General features: G+C 49.6%; 1 protein-coding gene across 2 annotated transcripts in view; it reads right to left on the bottom strand.

Moving 5' to 3' along the window:
• MLXIP (MLX interacting protein) overlaps positions 1-18,619 on the bottom strand; it is a 58,671-nt gene that overhangs the window by 8,459 nt on the left and 31,593 nt on the right. Inside the window, exons 2-12 of one of the 2 annotated variants that reach the window (XM_058531358.1) lie at positions 9,878-9,984; positions 9,015-9,100; positions 7,027-7,116; positions 6,562-6,603; positions 6,024-6,195; positions 5,213-5,302; positions 4,547-4,638; positions 2,895-3,549; positions 2,315-2,436; positions 2,013-2,193; positions 571-698 (exon numbers count right to left, since the gene is read on the bottom strand). In XM_058531358.1, coding sequence (XP_058387341.1) covers positions 571-698; positions 2,013-2,193; positions 2,315-2,436; positions 2,895-3,549; positions 4,547-4,638; positions 5,213-5,302; positions 6,024-6,195; positions 6,562-6,603; positions 7,027-7,116; positions 9,015-9,100; positions 9,878-9,984 — 1,765 coding nt within the window. The other variant, XM_058531359.1, reaches the window with a different exon arrangement.

The raw sequence follows: 18,619 nt of genomic DNA on the forward strand, positions 1-18,619 counted from the left end.
GGGCCACTTCCCTCCTCCCCTCCCTCCCAACCTGCTGCTGTGCAGCTGGGGCAGATGAGGACCCTGCAGCTGAGAGGTACGTGGAAGAAGGGGTACCAGAAAGCTAAAAGGCTCCAGGAGGAGCCAGGACGGAGAGAGGACAGGATGCTAGAAAACCACCCTGGCAGAATGTAGCAGCAGGGGCTGGAAACGACTCCCAATGAACGCTGCTGATCCGGCACTTTGCAGCCACCCTCCAACTTCTGTCTACTGACCCACTCCTCACAGCTGCCACCTCCCCTACCGCAGTAGGACGATTCAATGGTGGCTCCTGGGCTAAGGGCCCACTGTCACCACGGGGTGGTTAGTGGGAGGCAGAATGGGAGGAGCCAACTTAATCTCAAGATTAAAGCAGCAAATATCCACGTTTCTGATGCGACCCCAGCCAGGGGGAACACCAGCAGAGTCCACGTTCTTTCCAGTGTGGCCCTAGTAAGGGAGGCAGCTGTCCCAAAGGTCCCTTGATATTCTTCTCCTCCTTGCCTCCCCATCCTTCCAAGGGAATAGAGACCTGAGAGAGATGTATGGTACCTTTAAAGCAGCCACATTTTTGGGGTCTGCAGAAGACTTCCCTGAGCAGTTGTTCTGGGGAGACTGAGGACTGGGGCTTTGTTCTGAAGCACACGGAGAGGCCTGCCCTGAGTTTGGGCAGTCTCGACCTGGGAAGAACAGACACTCCACTTAGGGACAGGGTGGGAGAGGTGGGATCAGTGAGGCTGCACCAGCCGCAGCAGTCCTCAGCCATGAAGGAAACCCCCAGCAAGCCCTGAGATTCCAAACCCATCTTGAACCTCCCATAGTGGCCCCTGAGCAAAACCCAGAGAAATTCTGCCAACATCCCTAGGGGCATTGTTAGGCCTGAGCAAGGCCTGACGAGGGCTGGCTGGACGTGGAGTGGGAATATGGCCCAAGCTCTGCCAGCCACAGGTCTTGGGGGATGTGGGAGAGTTCTGAGAGGAGGTCCAACTCCTGACAGCCTCCTACAAAGCCACCCGGAGGCCATCACGGGTCTCCAGGGTTTGTAAGGCTCTAGCTCTTACCCTGGTCCCGAGTATGCAGGGATCTGCTTTACTTTTGTTCTTTAAACTCTATGTTTATGTTTTCTCATACTTTTTTTCAATCTGACCCACTCCTCGAAATTTTTTAATTAAAGAAACAACTATTCTGCATCTTTATCTTCCTGGACTGAAGGTCCTTATTCTTCAAAACTCGTCCTTGGACAAGTCCCTCTGTCTGATCCCTGTAAGTGAAGACCTTTCCCGTCGTGTCTTTTCGAGGCAGAGGGAAGACAACTGTTTGCACACAGTTCCAGGAGTAGCCACGCCATGGTTTTATTTCAGACAAGAAGACACTTCTGTTCTCCCTTCCTGACGTGGCATCTGAAAGGAAGGAGCCCGGGTTCTGGTTCCACCCCCACCACCAGGAGCTCAGCCTCAGGAAAATCACTTTTCCCTGACCTCCCGGTTCTTCAGATGTCACTGGGCAAAGTCAGTCCTACTCTGACTGTCTCACCAACAGAAGGCCCAAGACGTGGAACCAGCTCACAGATGCGCAGTGCTTGAAAACTGTGAGGGATAACAACGTTGATGTGGAGACAAGGCTAGGGGGCTTCTGCGGCTGCAGCAACTCCAGGCTAATGTTTTCTGAAAACCATTGACAAGGACTCTGATCCTTTTTCTGGATCAGAACTGGCAGCTCAGAGTCAGGCCTTCCTGAAGTAGGTTAGCAGTGGCACTTCCCCAAGGACACGAGCTGCCTACACTGCACCACGCCTGCTGCTTTCCTGCTGCTATGGTTTATCCAGCCCTACGCTGAGCATTTCCCTAGCCTGGGCCACCGTAGACCTCGCTGCATGGCCTGACAGCCCAGGCTCAATCCTGGGGCACCTCCCCGGGCGGCCTCCCCAAACCAGGAGTGGGCCTGCTCATTTCACTCACAAAGTCCCAATCGTTCCAACTGGAGTGAACACTCACTGGAACCTGCAGCAGGCACCTGGGGACTGGCCCCGTGCAGTGGGACCTGCTCGCCCTTCACCAGGGAGTCTTGCACCGTGCTTGGAGAAAAGAGCCGGGAGACAGGGGCGGGCTGGCTGCTCGAGGGGTGGCCGAGGTCTGTCACCAGGATGCTGCTGTGGAACTCCGTAACTCCAGGAGCCTGAGGTGACACAGGATAAAGAGGTCACCCCCGACCACAGTCATGTGGGGTGAGGGTCACCCAAGAGCAGGGTCACGCTGGGATTATTAGGATGCTGAGGGTCTGTCCAGGGCCCCCTCACCCTGGCGATGGCAGCAGGTGTGATGACCACATTGGATTGGGACACAGTAGAAGCCAACATCCCTTCTCTCTTCAGAGGGCCTGATGTCATAATCACTGCTTGTGGTTGTCCTGAAAAGGCAGCTGCCAGAACAAGAAGGTGAGGCTGGATGCCCCGAGCCATGGAGGCCTGCTCCCGACGCTGTTACTGAACCCGGGCCCAGCCAAGCTGCACAGTGGGGCTCCCCAGGAGCAGCACACGACCCCTCTGCTGCCGCTGAGACATCGCCTTCCTCACCGCAGGGCACGGAAAGACAAAGCCACTAGGGCACCTGATATTTTTTACAACTTCTTGAAGCGGACAGACTACAGACCCAGGAAAGAGATGACCAGGACCATGTTTTTTCAAACTGGGTTGAGACTAACTTTAAGACAACAACACAGAATAGAAAATACACTGGATCATATACACGTAGTATTCCCAGACTCTTATGTTTCACGTCACAATGTGTGCGTGTCACGAGTCTGCAGCCTTGCGGATGGGAAACAACCCTCCTGGGGGAGGCAGGGGTCACACTCTGGCTTTCCTCCACCTGACTCACCTGGGGCGATGCAAGCATTCTTCACCACCAAGGACATATGCTCTGGTTTGGGAGCAGGCACTATTTTGGGGGGCTGCTTGGGCCTCCCGCCAGTCCAAGATACAGGTTTGGGGTGCACAAAAGTTAAACGAGGTTGGGGGGGCCCAACAGTCGGTGGCCGGGTGACCGGAGACAGTGCCAAGCCACAGGGGGACACTGAGGGAGTGGGATGGTGGGTTGTGATGACAAGGCCCTGGCTCTGGCTGAAGGTGGTGGCAGAGGCATCGTGGGTGAGGGTGGCGGAGGCTGTGTGGGTGATGACAGAGGGTGACTTGCCGACTCCAGCAAACTTCTGAGGTTCCAGGAAAGAGGATGGAGTCGTGGGAGTCAGGGCAGTGGCAGGAGGAGGGACCAACGGCAAGGCAGGAGACACAGCCACAGGGGCGGGACTGGGAGAGAGCAGGGGCATGGTGAACACGGGGAGGAAAGACTGTGGGACATTCAGTGGCGGCACAGGGGGACCAAAGTCTGTGGGCTGGATAAAGGGGTCCCCAGGCTGGGAAGCACGTTCACAGCCCTGCTCATCCGTGGGCTCCAGGGCAGTGGCTGTGGGGGGCGCGATGAGGCTGTCAGGGAGGCTCACGGTAGGGAGAGCGGTGGTTGGCAGGATGCTCTCCTGAGAAAGGAAGAGAAAAGAAGAGAGGAACAAAATGTTGGGGTCATACAACCCGCCATCACTGCCTAGAGCTACACACCACAAAGCCCAACAACGGACATCGGCACCTGAGACCAACCCCAGGACAGAAGGGACAAAGGCGGTGTCTCCCATCCCCGTTCCTGCTGATCTGGGGAGATGATCTGTGCCTCCCGCGGCGTTTGCAGGGGTCTTGTTTCCATGGGGAACTAACGATAACACGGCTCAGACAAAGTGACTGTCTGCACACAGCTGGCTCTCAGCCTGGGACTATCTTGTTTCTGGAGTCCAGCAGGGGTTCCCCCAAGTCCCTGCCATCTTCTGTTACAGAGCAGAGGCAGCCTGGATCACAGCTTCTCATGGGGTTCCCCCAGGATAGTTTCATGTATCAACTTCTAGAGAGGTCACCTCTTTCTAAAAGGGAAACGCTAGAAGGAATCGATTGTTCAGGTCTCAGTTTCTATAGAAGAAATTCTTCCCAGAGCCAGATGGAAGAAGACGAGGCCAGGTTACTGGTGTCTACTGGGATACGGATACCAGCCTGAGAGGCCCTTCAAGGCAAAGAGCCGTGCCTCACTCAGCTCTGTAGCCCTGATACCTGGTAATCAACTTGTGTTGACTGCTGAGTAAAAAGTAAAAGAAATACAGAGAACTTCTTTTTATTAGTGATCCACATTTTTTTTTCTTTGCTGTCTTGCTAATCCTGTCTTAACCAGTAAGAACAGAGCTCGCTGCACACAGGTTATCTGGAGCCTTAGGCAGGAGCATATGTTTACTGACAGTCTCCCACCTCGTGGATATTTACGGATGCTTTCAAGGAGGGCTAGAACAGTTTCGCTACCCATTAGACGTGTGCTCAGCACTACATCTAGCAACCCCTAGCACTTTGCTTATGACTGCGTGGTTATCTCATTAGCCTAGCCCTGGGTGCAGAGCTTTCATGGCCAGCCCTGTGCCCCCAACCCCCAGCATCCTCTACCTGAGCAGTTGGGATGTTGGGATCTGGTATAGGTGCTGAGGCAGGTGCAGGCAGCATGGAGCCAAAAATGGAGCGGCTGGAAGAGAAGAGGTCTGAAAGACAACACCGGGGGCTTTTCAGCTCTGTGGGCCCATCACTTCCTTGAATTAAGAGCCAAATAAATTGAGCATTGAATCCCACCTTACCCAGAGGAGTGTCATGGCCAGAGGGTACCCTCCCAGATAAGTCTGCAGAAACAAGCCCTCTGACTGGAACCGCACATGATGGCAACCAGTGTGGGCTCTGAAATACTCCCAGGCCTGGCCTTTCACCCGTTCTTAGAAAGGCGGAGCTCAGGACCAGTTTTAACTGCAGGAAACTGCTGGGAGGCGGCTGTGTCGTCAGCACCCTCTGCTGCCTAGAGGGAGAACTGCTTCCAGTCATGGCCAAACCTGAGGCTCTGGGACTGTCAGAAGGAGAATGCCAATTTCCTTGAGAGAATAATGTCCCAGAAAACTTCCCAGACCTTGCAGCTACTACCAAAAAAAACGGTAGTTCTGGAAAAATTCTAAGTCTTCCCCCTTGCTCATTCTAACAGTTCCCTCTAGGAAAGGGAAGCACCAGTCTGCTTTGTCCTGGGCAAAGGGAGATCCAGGAGCCATGCTCTCACTCTGCCCACGTCCTCACCCTGGAAAGGCTCAAAGGTGTCCATGAAGTCCAGGTTGGGCTGCAAAGGAATCAGCCCCGGCTGAATCATGTCTGCATTTCCCAGATGTGCTGTAAGAATCAGAAAGGAGACCGAGGAATCATTCTGCCGTCTCAGACAATCTTGTAGGAACATATAAAAGGCCTGGAATGGAAATTCCTGGCCCTGCTCACATTCTAGATTCTTCCAAGGAGAAATGTAGGCAGCTGCCTGGGATTTCTACCTTCTTCTGGATTCATGGCCATTCTCAACCCTCAGAGGGCAGGAAAGGAAGTTTTTACAAGAAAGTAAATTGTGTATCAGGGAACAGACACCCCCAGGAAGCCATACAGAGATGCTCCGGTTCTAATTTTTAGTCTGTGGGCTCTTCCCTGAGGGGTTAACTGGACGACTGAATGCCACCAGGTGAGAGGTCATGCCCAGGAATGCTTCTGATTTTCTTTAGGGTGAGTCCCAGGCCCTGTCACTCAGCCTAGGCACGTATGCTCTGCTAAGGGGAAGTATCAGAAATGTGAAATTGATTCAGACCAAACCCCCTACTGTTTTCTCACAGTGGCACCACAGGTCCGACAGATTCCCAGGAAGATTCAATTTGCAGTCCCACCCACTCAATGCATGTGGCCCTCAGATGTCAGCGAGGCTGGCTGGCTAATCCTTCTCCTTACTGCCTACCCTAAACAAGTGACATGCAGCTGCTCAGAGATGGCCCTGAGGTAAAGCCTGCCCTGGGGGCGCTTGGCAGAAAAGGAAACCAGCTGCGTGTTCAAAGTCAAGGATCTAGGGATGGGTTACCTATTTCCCGTGGGTTAGGCCAGGCCACCGGCTGATGTGAGGAAAGTGTGGAGAAGAGGGTGTCGCTGAATTCTGACATGAGCATGTCTGTGTCCAGCAGTGGGTCCTCCTCCATGGGGACTGGGGTCTTCCATTCATCCCCATGTTTGTGCCAGTAAAGCATGTCATCATCCTACCGCCAACAGAGGGGGAAGGAAAACTCAAAGGGGCAACAGGGTACCCGGATTCCCAATCCCGTCATGCTGGGGAATATGTTACCCTACTTTATGGAGCAGCAAGGGCTGCTGTATAAAAGTGGAGGTGAGTGGGTGGAGAAATGCAGGGAGCACCCCTCCAGCCCACTTGGCAAAGAGAACTGCCCATTTCCTTACCCCTTCATGTGAGGAGGGGGATGCCCCTCCCCCTCCTAGCCGCAGGGAGAGTCTGCGTCCCCACCACCTTCTGCTTCAGGGCTCACCATGGGGCCACCCAAGTCATTGCTGTTTCTTCTCAAAGGGGGGTTCCTATGAAGGTCCTCATGGCCCCCAAGCTCACTCACCTGGGCCAGGCTGGAGAGGTCCTCATCCTTGTGCTGCTGTAGCTGTGGAGAAAAGGAGAGAGACTAGGTGGTCACCCAGGGTCCTGGGAGCAGATGAGGCCCTCAGCCTCTCCTCCCCAGAGGTGAGTGAACTCTGGAAGCATCTAGGCCTCTTCTCTCTGGGAGGCAGGCGGGGAGAGGGACCCTGCCACCTGCCACCCCCAGGCCGATGCTGGCACAGAAGAGATTCCCAGCCAATTCATAGCCGGAGAAACTGAGAGCACAGATCACAGGACCAAAGCAGGCCCCTCCCTGGGCTGGGCTAGAATGCCAGTCCTACTTGGTTCTCCACACCCCCCTGGGGGGGTGGGGGGCAGCTGTGGAGCCACAGCCTCAAGGGTCAGTGTCCTGAATAGGAAACTCAGTTCCTTCCCTCCCCTGTGGGAGCTTCCTGAACTTGCTCTTTTTGGATCCCAAGCCGGATACCCTTTTCTTGAAGTAGGTTCTCCACTTGTGATATTCCCGGATCACAATCTCAATGCGGCTTTTCCAGTACTTCCCTTCTGTGGTGATGGCCTGTGAGAGAGATGCAGGTCAGAATGAAAAGATGGCATCTTGGTCGATTAGCAGAACCCAACCCATGAACAAAGAAGTGTCTGACACTGGAAGTCAGCCCTGGGCAATCCAGCTCAGAGAACTCTACCACGTGCCTACAACTTGATTCACAAAGTGTCCACCTCTTATGTGCTACACTGACCTCTAAAGACATGCTTTCATTTCATGACCTACAATAACCCAGTGGGGCTTCAGCCGCACAGGTCCTGAAGTCTGGATTGGAGCATGGGGTCAGACAGAATGCTGGGGCAGGGAAGAAGTAGAGAGCCCCTCCATCCCGGCATTGGAGGATCCCTACAGAGACCATAGGTAGCACCCACATGCCCTTTTCCAGTGGCCTCTGCCGCATTTTCAAAGGGTGAAAACAAATGGCCAATCACAGAAGTTTCAGGTGGAAAGTGACTTCCAAGGGCATCTAGTTCAACCTTTCCATTATGCAGGGCATGAGTCCTTTCCACAATATTCTTGAAGAATTCTAGAGAGCCCACTTCTCTTTCAGATTCCTTTTTTTTTTTTTATGGCTGGAGTATATTAAAGCAACTCCCAGATATCAGAAGTCTCATATAATTTCACCTAAAAAGACTTCATTGTGTGTCTCTAATAGTAAAGAATCTTCACAGTGAATAATACCATATTATTACCAGACCTACCAAAATGATAGTTCTTAATACAGTCACGTGTCACTTAACAACGGGGACACATTCTGAGAAACGTGTTGTTAGTTGATTTCATCGTTGTGTGAATATCATAGAGTGTACTTACACAAACCCAGATGGTACGGCCTACTGCACACCTAGGCTCTATGGTACTAATCTTATGGGACCACCATCGTATATGCGGTCTATCATTGACCAAAACGTCATTATATGGCGTGTGACTGTATTGTCTAAAACAGATCATGTCTGACTGCTCACAACTGTCGTTCATTAGGTTACTTTCTAATTTTTTCCCCTTTTATCATAACAGTAAGACATGCTTGGACAAAATTAAAACAACGCAGAAGAGTATAAAGTGAAAAGAGTCTCCCTTCCTCTTCCTCACTCTAATCCTACGCCCCTGATGTACCCACTAGTAAACGACTTCTGTATATCCTTCTAGACATTTCCTATCATGTATAACCACATAGATACACACTTTTAAGAATTAACATAAAAATATTAAAATACTGTAGACCAACTTGCTTTTTCTTCATTTACTATTTCTTCAACATCTTTCCATCTCAGTACATACAGATCTTGAGATCATTCTTTAATTGTTAACGACATCTGCCTTGTAAGGAGCCAAAATCCCTCCCTGTGGACTTACAGAGAAATACCAATTTTATTTTATTTATTTTATTTTATTTTTTTTGTGAGGAAGATGAGCCCTGAGCTAACACCTAATGCCAATCTTCCTCTTTTTGTTGAGGAAGACTGGCCTGAGCTAACATCCATGCCCATCTTCCTCTACTTTATATGGGACGCTGCCACAGCATGGCTTGACAAGCTGTGTGTCTGTGCGCACCCAGGATCCGAACCTGCAAACCCTCGGGCTGCCGAAGCAGAGCGCACACACTTAACCGCTACGCCACCGGGCCGGCCCCGAGAAATACCAATTTTAAATGAAAGCAGAGGGTAAGTGCTGATTGGAGAGTTCCTTGGTCCTTGGGTACACCTAGTTTGAGAAAGGGAGAGCCTCTACCCCCTATGTCCTCGTCACTTCTCAAGGTCACAACAGCTGATAGGACAGTGCAGCCCCAGTACTCTTCCCTGCAGTCTCCCACTGCAGAACCCAACCCTCGCTCCTAGCCCTCACTGAGTGTCTCGTCGTGACTGAGGGCGGGTTCCTGTCCCAGCCACCAATGATCACATGCCAGGTACCTCTGGCCGGCGATGCTCATCTACTTCAACAGAGCCGTCTAGTGGAGTGACAAAGTGGCACACAGGATTCTTGCGCTTCTCCAAATCTGGGCAGAGAGAGGGTAAGACACCATCACTATGACCAAAACCCCTGACGGAGCCCTGCCCCTCTGTCCACACCTCTCTCTCAGGGTGGGACCCTCCCACATGTTCTTTCCTTCTCTTTCCCTTGGAAAATGAGGTTTTGGAGAAATAAAGGGGTCCAGGTTAAAGGAAAAGAATCCATCAATAATGCTTGAGCAAGAAAGGGAGTCTGGCTTACTAAGAGACACATCACCCTAACCCAAGCGTGGCCCAAGCACGCTGATCTCCTGCAGAAGTCACCAGATCCACCAGCACCCAACCCAGCTGGAGACAGAACGAGGCCTGGGCCTGCATCTTCTTACATATGCTGAAATGGGAACTGTTCCCTGACTCTTCAAATGTTACCTCTCTGCTACACCCTTCCTGATTCCCCTGAAGAGAACTAACCCCACCACCCCGCTCTGCTTTTACAACACTGGGCCCAAGCATCTATCATAACAGTGAGCAAACGGCTAATGCATCCATCTCCTGTAGACTATAGACGCCTTCACGACACAGATGATTTGACTGGCCCCTGTGCCTGATGGCCAAGCAGTGTCCAGTTCACTAGGATTTGGCTTGTTTTTCCTATCTTCGCAAACTGCCTGAGAGAGACTTCTGTTTGAAACACAATGTTCCAAGAGTGGGCTCTGGGCCCCAAGGTGCAAAGGCTTCCAGGTGGTTGTACCTGGAGGTCTGTCCCCCACAAGGCCTTGGGGCCCCTGCGGTCTCCTCCTGCTCCCAGCTCATGGAGCACTTACACTGCATGTACCACGCCCGCCAGATGGCGTTATTGAGCCGGATCTTGTCTCTCCACTGGAGCTTCAGGCCCTTGAAATTCTTCCACTTTGGAGACACCAACTTCCCACTGAAAGGCAAGATGAAGAGGGGAAACTCAGTGGTTCCTTTGAAAATGAAATGAAATCGATAGTGCCACCCCATCATTCTAGGCCTCCAAATTCTGGATTAATCCATTACAAGCCACAGGCTAGGCTTGACAGAATATGCAAATCACTTTGGAATTTCTTCAGTGATATGGAGTGGGGGAGTAGTGGGGGTGGGCGTGGTGGTGATAGTGTCAGGGTACGGAGGAAACAGGACTGGCCGTGGGCTGGTAACTGTTGGAGCAGGGTAAAGGTACATGGGGTTCGCTATTCTATTCTATCTACTTTTCCATGTCTTTTAAATTTTCCACAATTAGAAGTTAAAAATCTGTTGATTTTGCAATATAGACGTGTATGAAATCATCACGTTGTACACCTTAAACATACACAATGTTATATGTCAATTATATCTCAATACAGCTGGGATAAAAAAAAGAAAGAAATCTGCTGAATGCAAGCCAAGCTCCTTTAACCTGGTCTCAGCCTACGTCCTTTGCCACTCCTCATGAGGCACTTATAATCCAGGCACCCGAACGTCCCACTTGCCTTAGAACCTGCGGAGCCCTCTCCTGCCTCCAGGCCTCTGCACACACGTCCTCACTCTTCATGGAGCTCCCTCTGTCCCGGCCACCTGCTTATCCTTCAAAACACTGCTCAAACATCATCTCCTCCGAGCTGGCACTGCCCTCTCCAGGCTGCTGCCAGTTCCTTCAGGGTTCCCTGAGCACTATTCAAACCCCTAAGACAGCACCATCCATACTCCATATAGCAATGTCTGTACCCACACCTCCCTCCATCAGACTGCAGCTTCTCGAACAAACGGCCCTCAGGCATCACATACCCTAGGCACCCAGCACAGAACCTGGCACATACCAAGACTTCATGTAATCATTCTTCATTGAATGAGTTAAAGGTCCCTGCAAACCAAGATAACAGCAGGCAAGGAAAGTTCCCTGGTGGCACAGCCTTCTCGGACAGTTTAGTTTTTCCAAGGGCTTTGCCAGGAGCCACCTCTGGGCTGCTGGCATAGGGTTTCCCTTTTTCAGATGACTTGAGGTGGGCAAGGCACTATTTCTGGTCCATACCAAAGGAGGTTCTGAGGGTTCTCCCTGACCACAGGCCACAGCCCTGCCCCTCTTCCAAACCCACTCAGAAAACCCACGTGACAAGCAGAGATGTACCAACAGTCAACAGCTGGGGTCTTCAAAGACAGTGCCCAAGCAACAAACAAACCTGAAACTGAAAACCTGGTTTATAAAGCAAAAGCCTAGGGCTTTGTACCTAGCAAAACCTCATGCCTCCCCCCACCCACCCCAGCACGGAGCCAGGCTTTGGATTACACAGGCCAGGAAGCTGTGACCTCCACAGAGAAAATGTCACAGCACATCCTCTTAGGATCTGAGGGACAAAGAGACACCAGCAGCCTCAGCTCAAAGGGTTAGAGGCTTCAAACTAGTCACACACCTTCTTCCTTCCCATCTCCCCCTACTCCAAAGGCACTTCTAACCCACCCCCACGCTGACCAGCTTCCAACTAAGTTCAACAGCCAGCAGCTCGCTATTTCGGAGCCTCTACTGCACAATCGCGTACTACCTGGGCAACTTTTACAGTCACTTAACTTTTCTGGCACGCCAGTTTCCTGTGTAAAATCAGAATAATACCACCGCCTGCAGAGTGTTTTAATAAGGGTTAAATGAGAGTATGTGTATGTAGGTATATGACACATACAACTGGTAAACCCTAAAGCAAAATACAAATGTAAGGTATTAACAACCATTTCAATTATCTAAATTTAAGTTATGACCGCAAGTCCTGATTTTTAACACCTCCTGACTTGAAAAGTCCTTTCTTTTGTGTTTGCCACCAATGTCTTTGGGCTCCTCCTCCTCCTCCACAGGAGGAAAAAGATGGTAACCGTGAGCCCACTCTCAATACCAGCGAACAAAGACCGGGGCAAAGGTGAGCCCTGAAGGCCATGTAGCTGCAGAACCATTTGCTTCTTGAGTGCTTTGAAGGCAGGGACTGGGGCTCCTTTACTCATTTGACAAGTGTTAAGCACCTACTCTGTGTCATGCATGTGCTAAGAACAGAGGAAGGGAATGAAGAGGCAGATGAGGTCCCCTGCCCTCAGGGAGCATACAAGTTGCTGAGGCATAAGTCCTGCCTATGTGTTGAGTGTCGCAAAGAAGAGCAGAGGGCTGTGGGAGCACACAGTTGGCATAACTGACCCAGTCTGAGCACTCAGGCGTGGCTTTCTGGAGGAGGTGACATCTAAGCTAAGGCCTAGAGGATAAGGAAAACTTTGCCAAGCCAAGTAGAGGAGGGGAGGCCTATGCTGTTCCTTCTGCCTGGCTTGTGATGGCCCTGAGGTGAGCAAGAACACGCCTGGTCAGGCAGTGGAAAACATCCAGTATGGCTGGAGCCTGGAGAGCAGAGCATTCACCGGAGCATATCAGGTTCCACAACTGGGCAAAGCCATTTCCATAAGGGGAAAAAAAACCTCTTCCATAATTCTTATTCCTCACATTGAAGCCCAGAATTCAAAGGCCACTTTCTCTGTGAATCCTGACGGAGCATTTGCCACCTGCAGAGATGGCTGCAGGACAAAAGCAGGAGAAGGGATATAATGGAAAACAAGGAGTCCTGGGAAAAGAATGGCCTCTGGTGTCTTGCAATGTTCTGTTAAGAACTAACCATTGGAGGGGCTGGCCCAGCGGCGCAAGCAGTTAAGTGCATGCACTCCGCTGCAGTGGCCCGGGGTTCACCAGTTCGGATCCCGGCCGTGCACTGACGCACCGCTTGTCAAGCCATGCTGTGGCGGCGTCCCATATAAAGTGGAGGAAGATGGGCACGCATGTTAGCCCAGGGCCAGTCTTCCTCAGCAAAAAGAGGAGGATTGGCAGATGTTAGCATAGGGCTGATCTCCTCACAAAAAAAAAAAAAAAAAAAAAAAAAAAGAACTAACCATTGGGCTGAAATACAAACCCAACCTTACCCCCGCTTTGTTACTTAAGACAAAGTGGGCCGATAGGAGCATAAGAGCATCTTCTCAGAGAAGTCAGATTATGCTGACAGCTTCAACTACTTACAGTGAAGGGGGTGGGAAGATACAGAGAGAGAAATTAAACCCTATAGGCCAGAAATCCAATCTGACAAGGCGTAGTTTGCGGTTCTCATCTTCCTACTCTGTGTTTGCTGAAATGTTTCACTTTTCCTTCGTGTTTATGTCAAATTTGGTCAAACTTCAGCAGGAATACGTAGGATTTCAGAAAGTCCAACTGCTATCACACCATCATCCCAGGTTTCTCAACAGCCAACAGGTGGCGCTCAACCAACACAAAGAAGTGAGCCCAAAACCAAAACCTAAACTATCCACAGAGTAGAGGATGAGAGCGTCCCAGATGTTTTCATGGTGATGACTATCCCTCTCCCACAGCAGTTTCAAGATAAGATCTGAAGAAGCAACATGCATAGTTCTATAGCAGCAAAGTATTACAGAGAAAAAAGGATTCCATAGACAAATTGTTAGAAAAATGCTGGGATAAATTTCTGTACATTGCTTTACTGATGGGCTTCTCAGAGCCTTTAATGTACTAATGTCACTTCAATCTTCAAGGAGGAGAAGAGGAGACACTCCCTATGCAGACATCCACAGACCCAACCTGGACTAAGGACTCCTTTATGGAGGTCCCCAAAGTCTAGTTTCCTCCAGAACATATTAGAAGAGGCTGCTCTAAAAAGTTCTACAAGGGGAACTTGCAGCTCCTTGGCGGAGCTTCCTAGGGCAGTATCCCCAGGAAGCATCTATGGTCGGACTTCTGCTCCCCCTAACCCTGCCCCAGCTTAACTCATCTCCCAGACATGCTGACTGGGATACTTCTCGGTTGGACTCAGGATTAAGCTGTACTCCTTTTTAAAGTGTAGCCGGAAACATACTATGAAAATTTCTGAGACCAACAGCTTCCCCCCAGTAAACGAAAGATCTCTTTCAGCCTTAACCTCTCAAACCTGCCCTTCCTATGTCTAGCTCCTTGGGCTTCCCCAGAGCTTCCCCATCAGAACAATGACCCCAGATTCACCTCACGCTCTCCCACACTAGGGGAAGGCCAAGGTCTAGGTCTAACTCATCCCAGCACAGTGCCTGGCACATGGGAGGTGCTTTTAAATATGGAGGTATTAAATGAGTGCTCAACTTCTCCATAAAGAAAAATCTTCACACTTTCCTGCCATGCCGCCCTTCCTAGAAGACAGGGTCATGACATGAAACAGGAAGTTCACAGTACAACAATGGTCTCTCTCAAAACTTTTATTGGATGGAACTAGCAAAGTCTGAATTCTTCAGAGGTATGGAAAGAGACTGCTTTGGAATGGAAATTAACGTGCAAGCTTTGCACAGACAGGAGCTGGAATTAGGAACAGGGAGAGTGGGATTGGCGCAGGGATTTCACACTGCTGTCAGTCCTAGGTAGGATTAACTCCTAACTCCTCGTCAGACCATGCTCTGCAAAAGAAAGCAGGCAGAGGGCTCCGGGGTCTGTCACTATAGGTCCCAGAACAGCAGTGGAGTCCATTCATTTGTTCATTCAACCATATTTGCCTGTTATGAGGCAACATTTCTCTGCCATTCCTGATGCCTCCTGGACTCCCACTAGCAAAACATTCCTAGCCCCGCCTCCCTACTACTCCTTCCCAGCCAGGTGGAGTGGGTATGTTACCAGCGAGTGTGGAAGGAGGAACTGGCATGGGGGGTCCTGGCCTTTCCCCTCCTCTCCTCTTGGGAGCAAGCTGCCCACTGAGGGCCACGTTCCTCCTGCTTGGCTCCTACAGAGACAGGGGAAGGGGAGGCCTGTCCTAGTCCAGGGCTACCTAGGGCTGCCTGGAAAGGCAGTCTGTGGTTCACTCATAAGCCACATCCTCAACTTGATCAACAATAAAGGTAATATTTTGGCCACCATCTGCTGACTCTTTTTTATTGTGGTAAAATACATATAACATAAAATTTACCATTTTAACCATTTTAAAGTGTACAATTCAGTCAACCATCACTGCTACCTAGTTTCAGAACTTTTTTCATCACCCCAAAAGGAAGCTCTGTACCCATTAGCAGTCACTCCCCACTATCTCCTCCCTCAAGCTCTCACAATCACTAATCTACTTTCTGTCTCTATGGATTTTTTTTCTTCCAGATATTTCATATAAACAGAATGATAAAATATATGGCCTTTTGTGTCTGGCTTCTCTCACTTAGCACAACAGTCTCAAGCCTCATCCACGTTGCAGCCTGTGTCAGCACAGTCAGTCCTCAGTATCTGCGGCCTCTGTATCCACAGGTTCCACATCCACCAATTCAACCCACTGAGGACCGGAAGGCCTACAGTGACTGCATCTGTACTGAATATATACAGGCTTTCTTTTCTGTATTATGCCCTAAACAATACAGTATAACAACTATTTACATAGCACTTACATTGTATTAGGTATTATAAGTAATTTAGAGATGATTTAAAGTATACAAAGGATGTGCATAGGTTATATGCAAATTCTATGCCATTTTATATCAGGGACTTGAGCATCCGCAGGTTTTGGGTTTCGCAGGGAGTCCTGGAACTAATCCCCCACAGATACCAAGGGTCATTCCTTTCTATGGCTGAATCATATGCCATTGGATGGATAGACCACATTTTATTCTCTCATCGGTTGACGAACATTTGGGTGGTTTCACCTTTTGGCTCTAGTGAACAATGCTGCTATGATGCTATAATGCTGCTCCTCTGTTTTATTTCCCAATCAGTTCAGAACTCTGGCAGAGGAAAGAGGTGTGATCACTAAGCTGGCACTGGGGACATGATGGGCAAAAACAATTGTGAACTTTATTGGAGGGCAAGCGGACAACTGTCTGCCAACATTTTAATTGCACACCCCTTTGACAACTCCACTGTTAGGAATTGATTCTACAGACCCACTGGCACACAGGCACAAAGACATAAACAGAAGGACATTAAACTACAGCCTGTTTGTGGTAGCGAGGCTGGAAACAATCTAGATGTTCGTCAAGGGGAACTGGTTTAAAAATGCAGTATATCGGGCCGGCCCCGTGGCTTAGCGGTTAAGTGCACGCGCTCCGCTACTGGCGGCCCGGGTTCGGATCCCGGGCGCGCACCGACGCACCGCTTCTCCGGCCACGCTGAGGCCGCGTCCCACATAGAGCAGCTAGAAGGATGTGCAGCTATGACATACAACTATCTACCGGGGCTTTGAGGGAGAAATAAAAAATAATAATAATAATAAATAAATAAATAAAACTGCAGTATATCCACACAGTGGAACACTATGGGGCAGCTGAACAAACCACACACATTTATATGCGCTGATACACAGGCAAGATTGACACAATGTATTAAGTGAGGAAAAACCAAGGAGCAAGATACATAGTACGGCCACTATTTGTATTTTTAACAGGGAGATAGGCGCGCGCGCGCACGAAGGAAAGGAGGGAGGGAGGGAGGGAGGGAGGGAGACAGCCAGTCAATCTCAGGGAAGAAACACAAGAAACAGGTGACAGTGGAACAGTGATCTCCTTTTGGAGAGCTGAATTGGGAAACTGATGGGTTCAGTTAGGAGACTCAGTTTTCACTGTTTACCGTTTTACACTGTTTAAATATAACATAGGAATGTATTATTTTTTCAAAATAAACAAAGAAAAAAGACCAAGTACAGTCCAAGACCTTACAGGGCTTCTAGTTAATTGGAGAAGGCAATTAGTCACATTAGCAGATAGAAAATTTGTGTGCGAGTCAACTTTGTGCACAGATCCAAATATGAGAATAATGATTATTAAGTGGTTTCTTTAATGAGTGAGTGGATGAAGAATGTTCAGACTGGTCTCTCTTCCAGGACTCCCATTCTTTTTCTTCAAAAGAGAGGTCTCTATTGGCTTTTCCTGGGATCTGGGCCTGGTTCCACAGGCTGCTAGGAGCCAAAACTAACAGGCTCCAGACGACAAAGGTTCATTGAGGAGCCAAGATGTGGAGCGCAGCCACGCCGAGAGGCGTAGCAGGAGGAGGGCAACGTGTTTAATGGAATTGCCTGGAGCGGGGGATCCTCCACCCTAGGCGACCCACCCAAGCAGAGCTTTCTCTCAGAGGAAACTCATCAGGTTTTCAGGCCCTGATCCCACGCCCAGGCATGGGTCCTATCGCCTGCGCCCAAAACTCATCCTCCTCATGGGTCACGCGGTGTCTATTTTTTTTTTCACATTCAAAGAAAGTCCTGTTGGAGAAGCAGGCTCTGATGGCAATAGCAGCAAGGCAGGAATGTGGGCTCCTGAGGTCCTCGTCACAGGTCTGTCCTACTGACAAGGTGAGCAAGTGGGGAGTGTATGTGGTATGTGTGGGTATGTGGTGTGTGTGTGGGTAGGGGTGTGTGGGGGGGTAGTTGCATGTGTGTCTGTGTGTGAGAGAGTAAGCCAGCACTTGTGTATGTGGGTGTGCTAGCATGTCTAGGTGTGCATCTGCCCATGTGTGTGAGCATGTTTGTGAGGGCTGTGTTTGTCTGTTTTTGTGTAAAAAGCAGGGAGTAATCATTTCCATAACTATCAAAAATTAGAACAGCTTGAGGGAGCTGAAACCAGGCAAAATTGGACTAGCTACAGTGGTGACCTCTCCTTCACCCTGTGAATGCTAGAGACCTGTGTCCTTGCTGGGAACACTGTAGTGTGTTCTAGCCTTCCACATGGAGATAGCCACCACCATGCTTATACCATTTCCAAGCAAATGAGGAAAGTAGAGTGGTTTCCATTTCTGGACAAGTGACATAACCTGTCCAAGCTTTGCCTTCTGTAAAATGGTGACGAGATCAACCTCATAGGAGAGCCGGGAGGATTACAAATAGGTGTGAAAGGATGGGGCCCAGCACAGTAAGTGCCAGTCAAATCTGGGGCATGTTGCTGAATATTTGTTGGTTCTTGGGCAAGTTCCTGAATTTAAGTTGATTCTTGGGCATGTTCCTGAGTTTTAAAGCCTGGAGTTTCCTATCAGATTCTAGCCACAATTGGACTTTCAGGCAGGAGCAGAGACATCGGGCAGGGCACCATTTAAAGCCATATTCATACCTTTACAAGCCAGGAGAGTAAACTTGAATCCAGAACCCAGGATGTTCCTGATTCCTCTGGACTAGGGATGGGACCAGGCTTGTAATAGGAAAAAAGTAGTGTATCTCTTCAATTTGCATCATTTGTTAATAAATTTTAATACTTAAAAAAAACTGTGTATTAGCCATATGTCTCTTTCACTTTATGAGGTGTTTGTACCCGTTGTCTTTTTTGAAACGTTTTATTTTGAAATAATTATAGACTCACAAGAAGTTGCAAAAAATAGCACAAAGAGTCCCGTGTACCCTTCACCCAGCTTTCCCCAGTGGTGGCATCTTCTACAGCTGCAGCACAATCTCAAAACCAGGAAACTGGCTCTTGTACATTATTGTTAACTAGACGACAGATGATTTTCACCATCCATTGAAATGTTATATGTTTTTTTCTTGCTATTTTATGCTGGTAATATTATAATATTAATGATATTAACCCTTTACGATGTTTCTACAAATGTTTCCCCTAAGTTTTTG

The sequence above is a fragment of the Diceros bicornis genome, chromosome 35 (genome assembly GCF_020826845.1).
Source record: "Diceros bicornis minor isolate mBicDic1 chromosome 35, mDicBic1.mat.cur, whole genome shotgun sequence".
Lineage (NCBI taxonomy): Eukaryota > Metazoa > Chordata > Mammalia > Perissodactyla > Rhinocerotidae > Diceros > Diceros bicornis.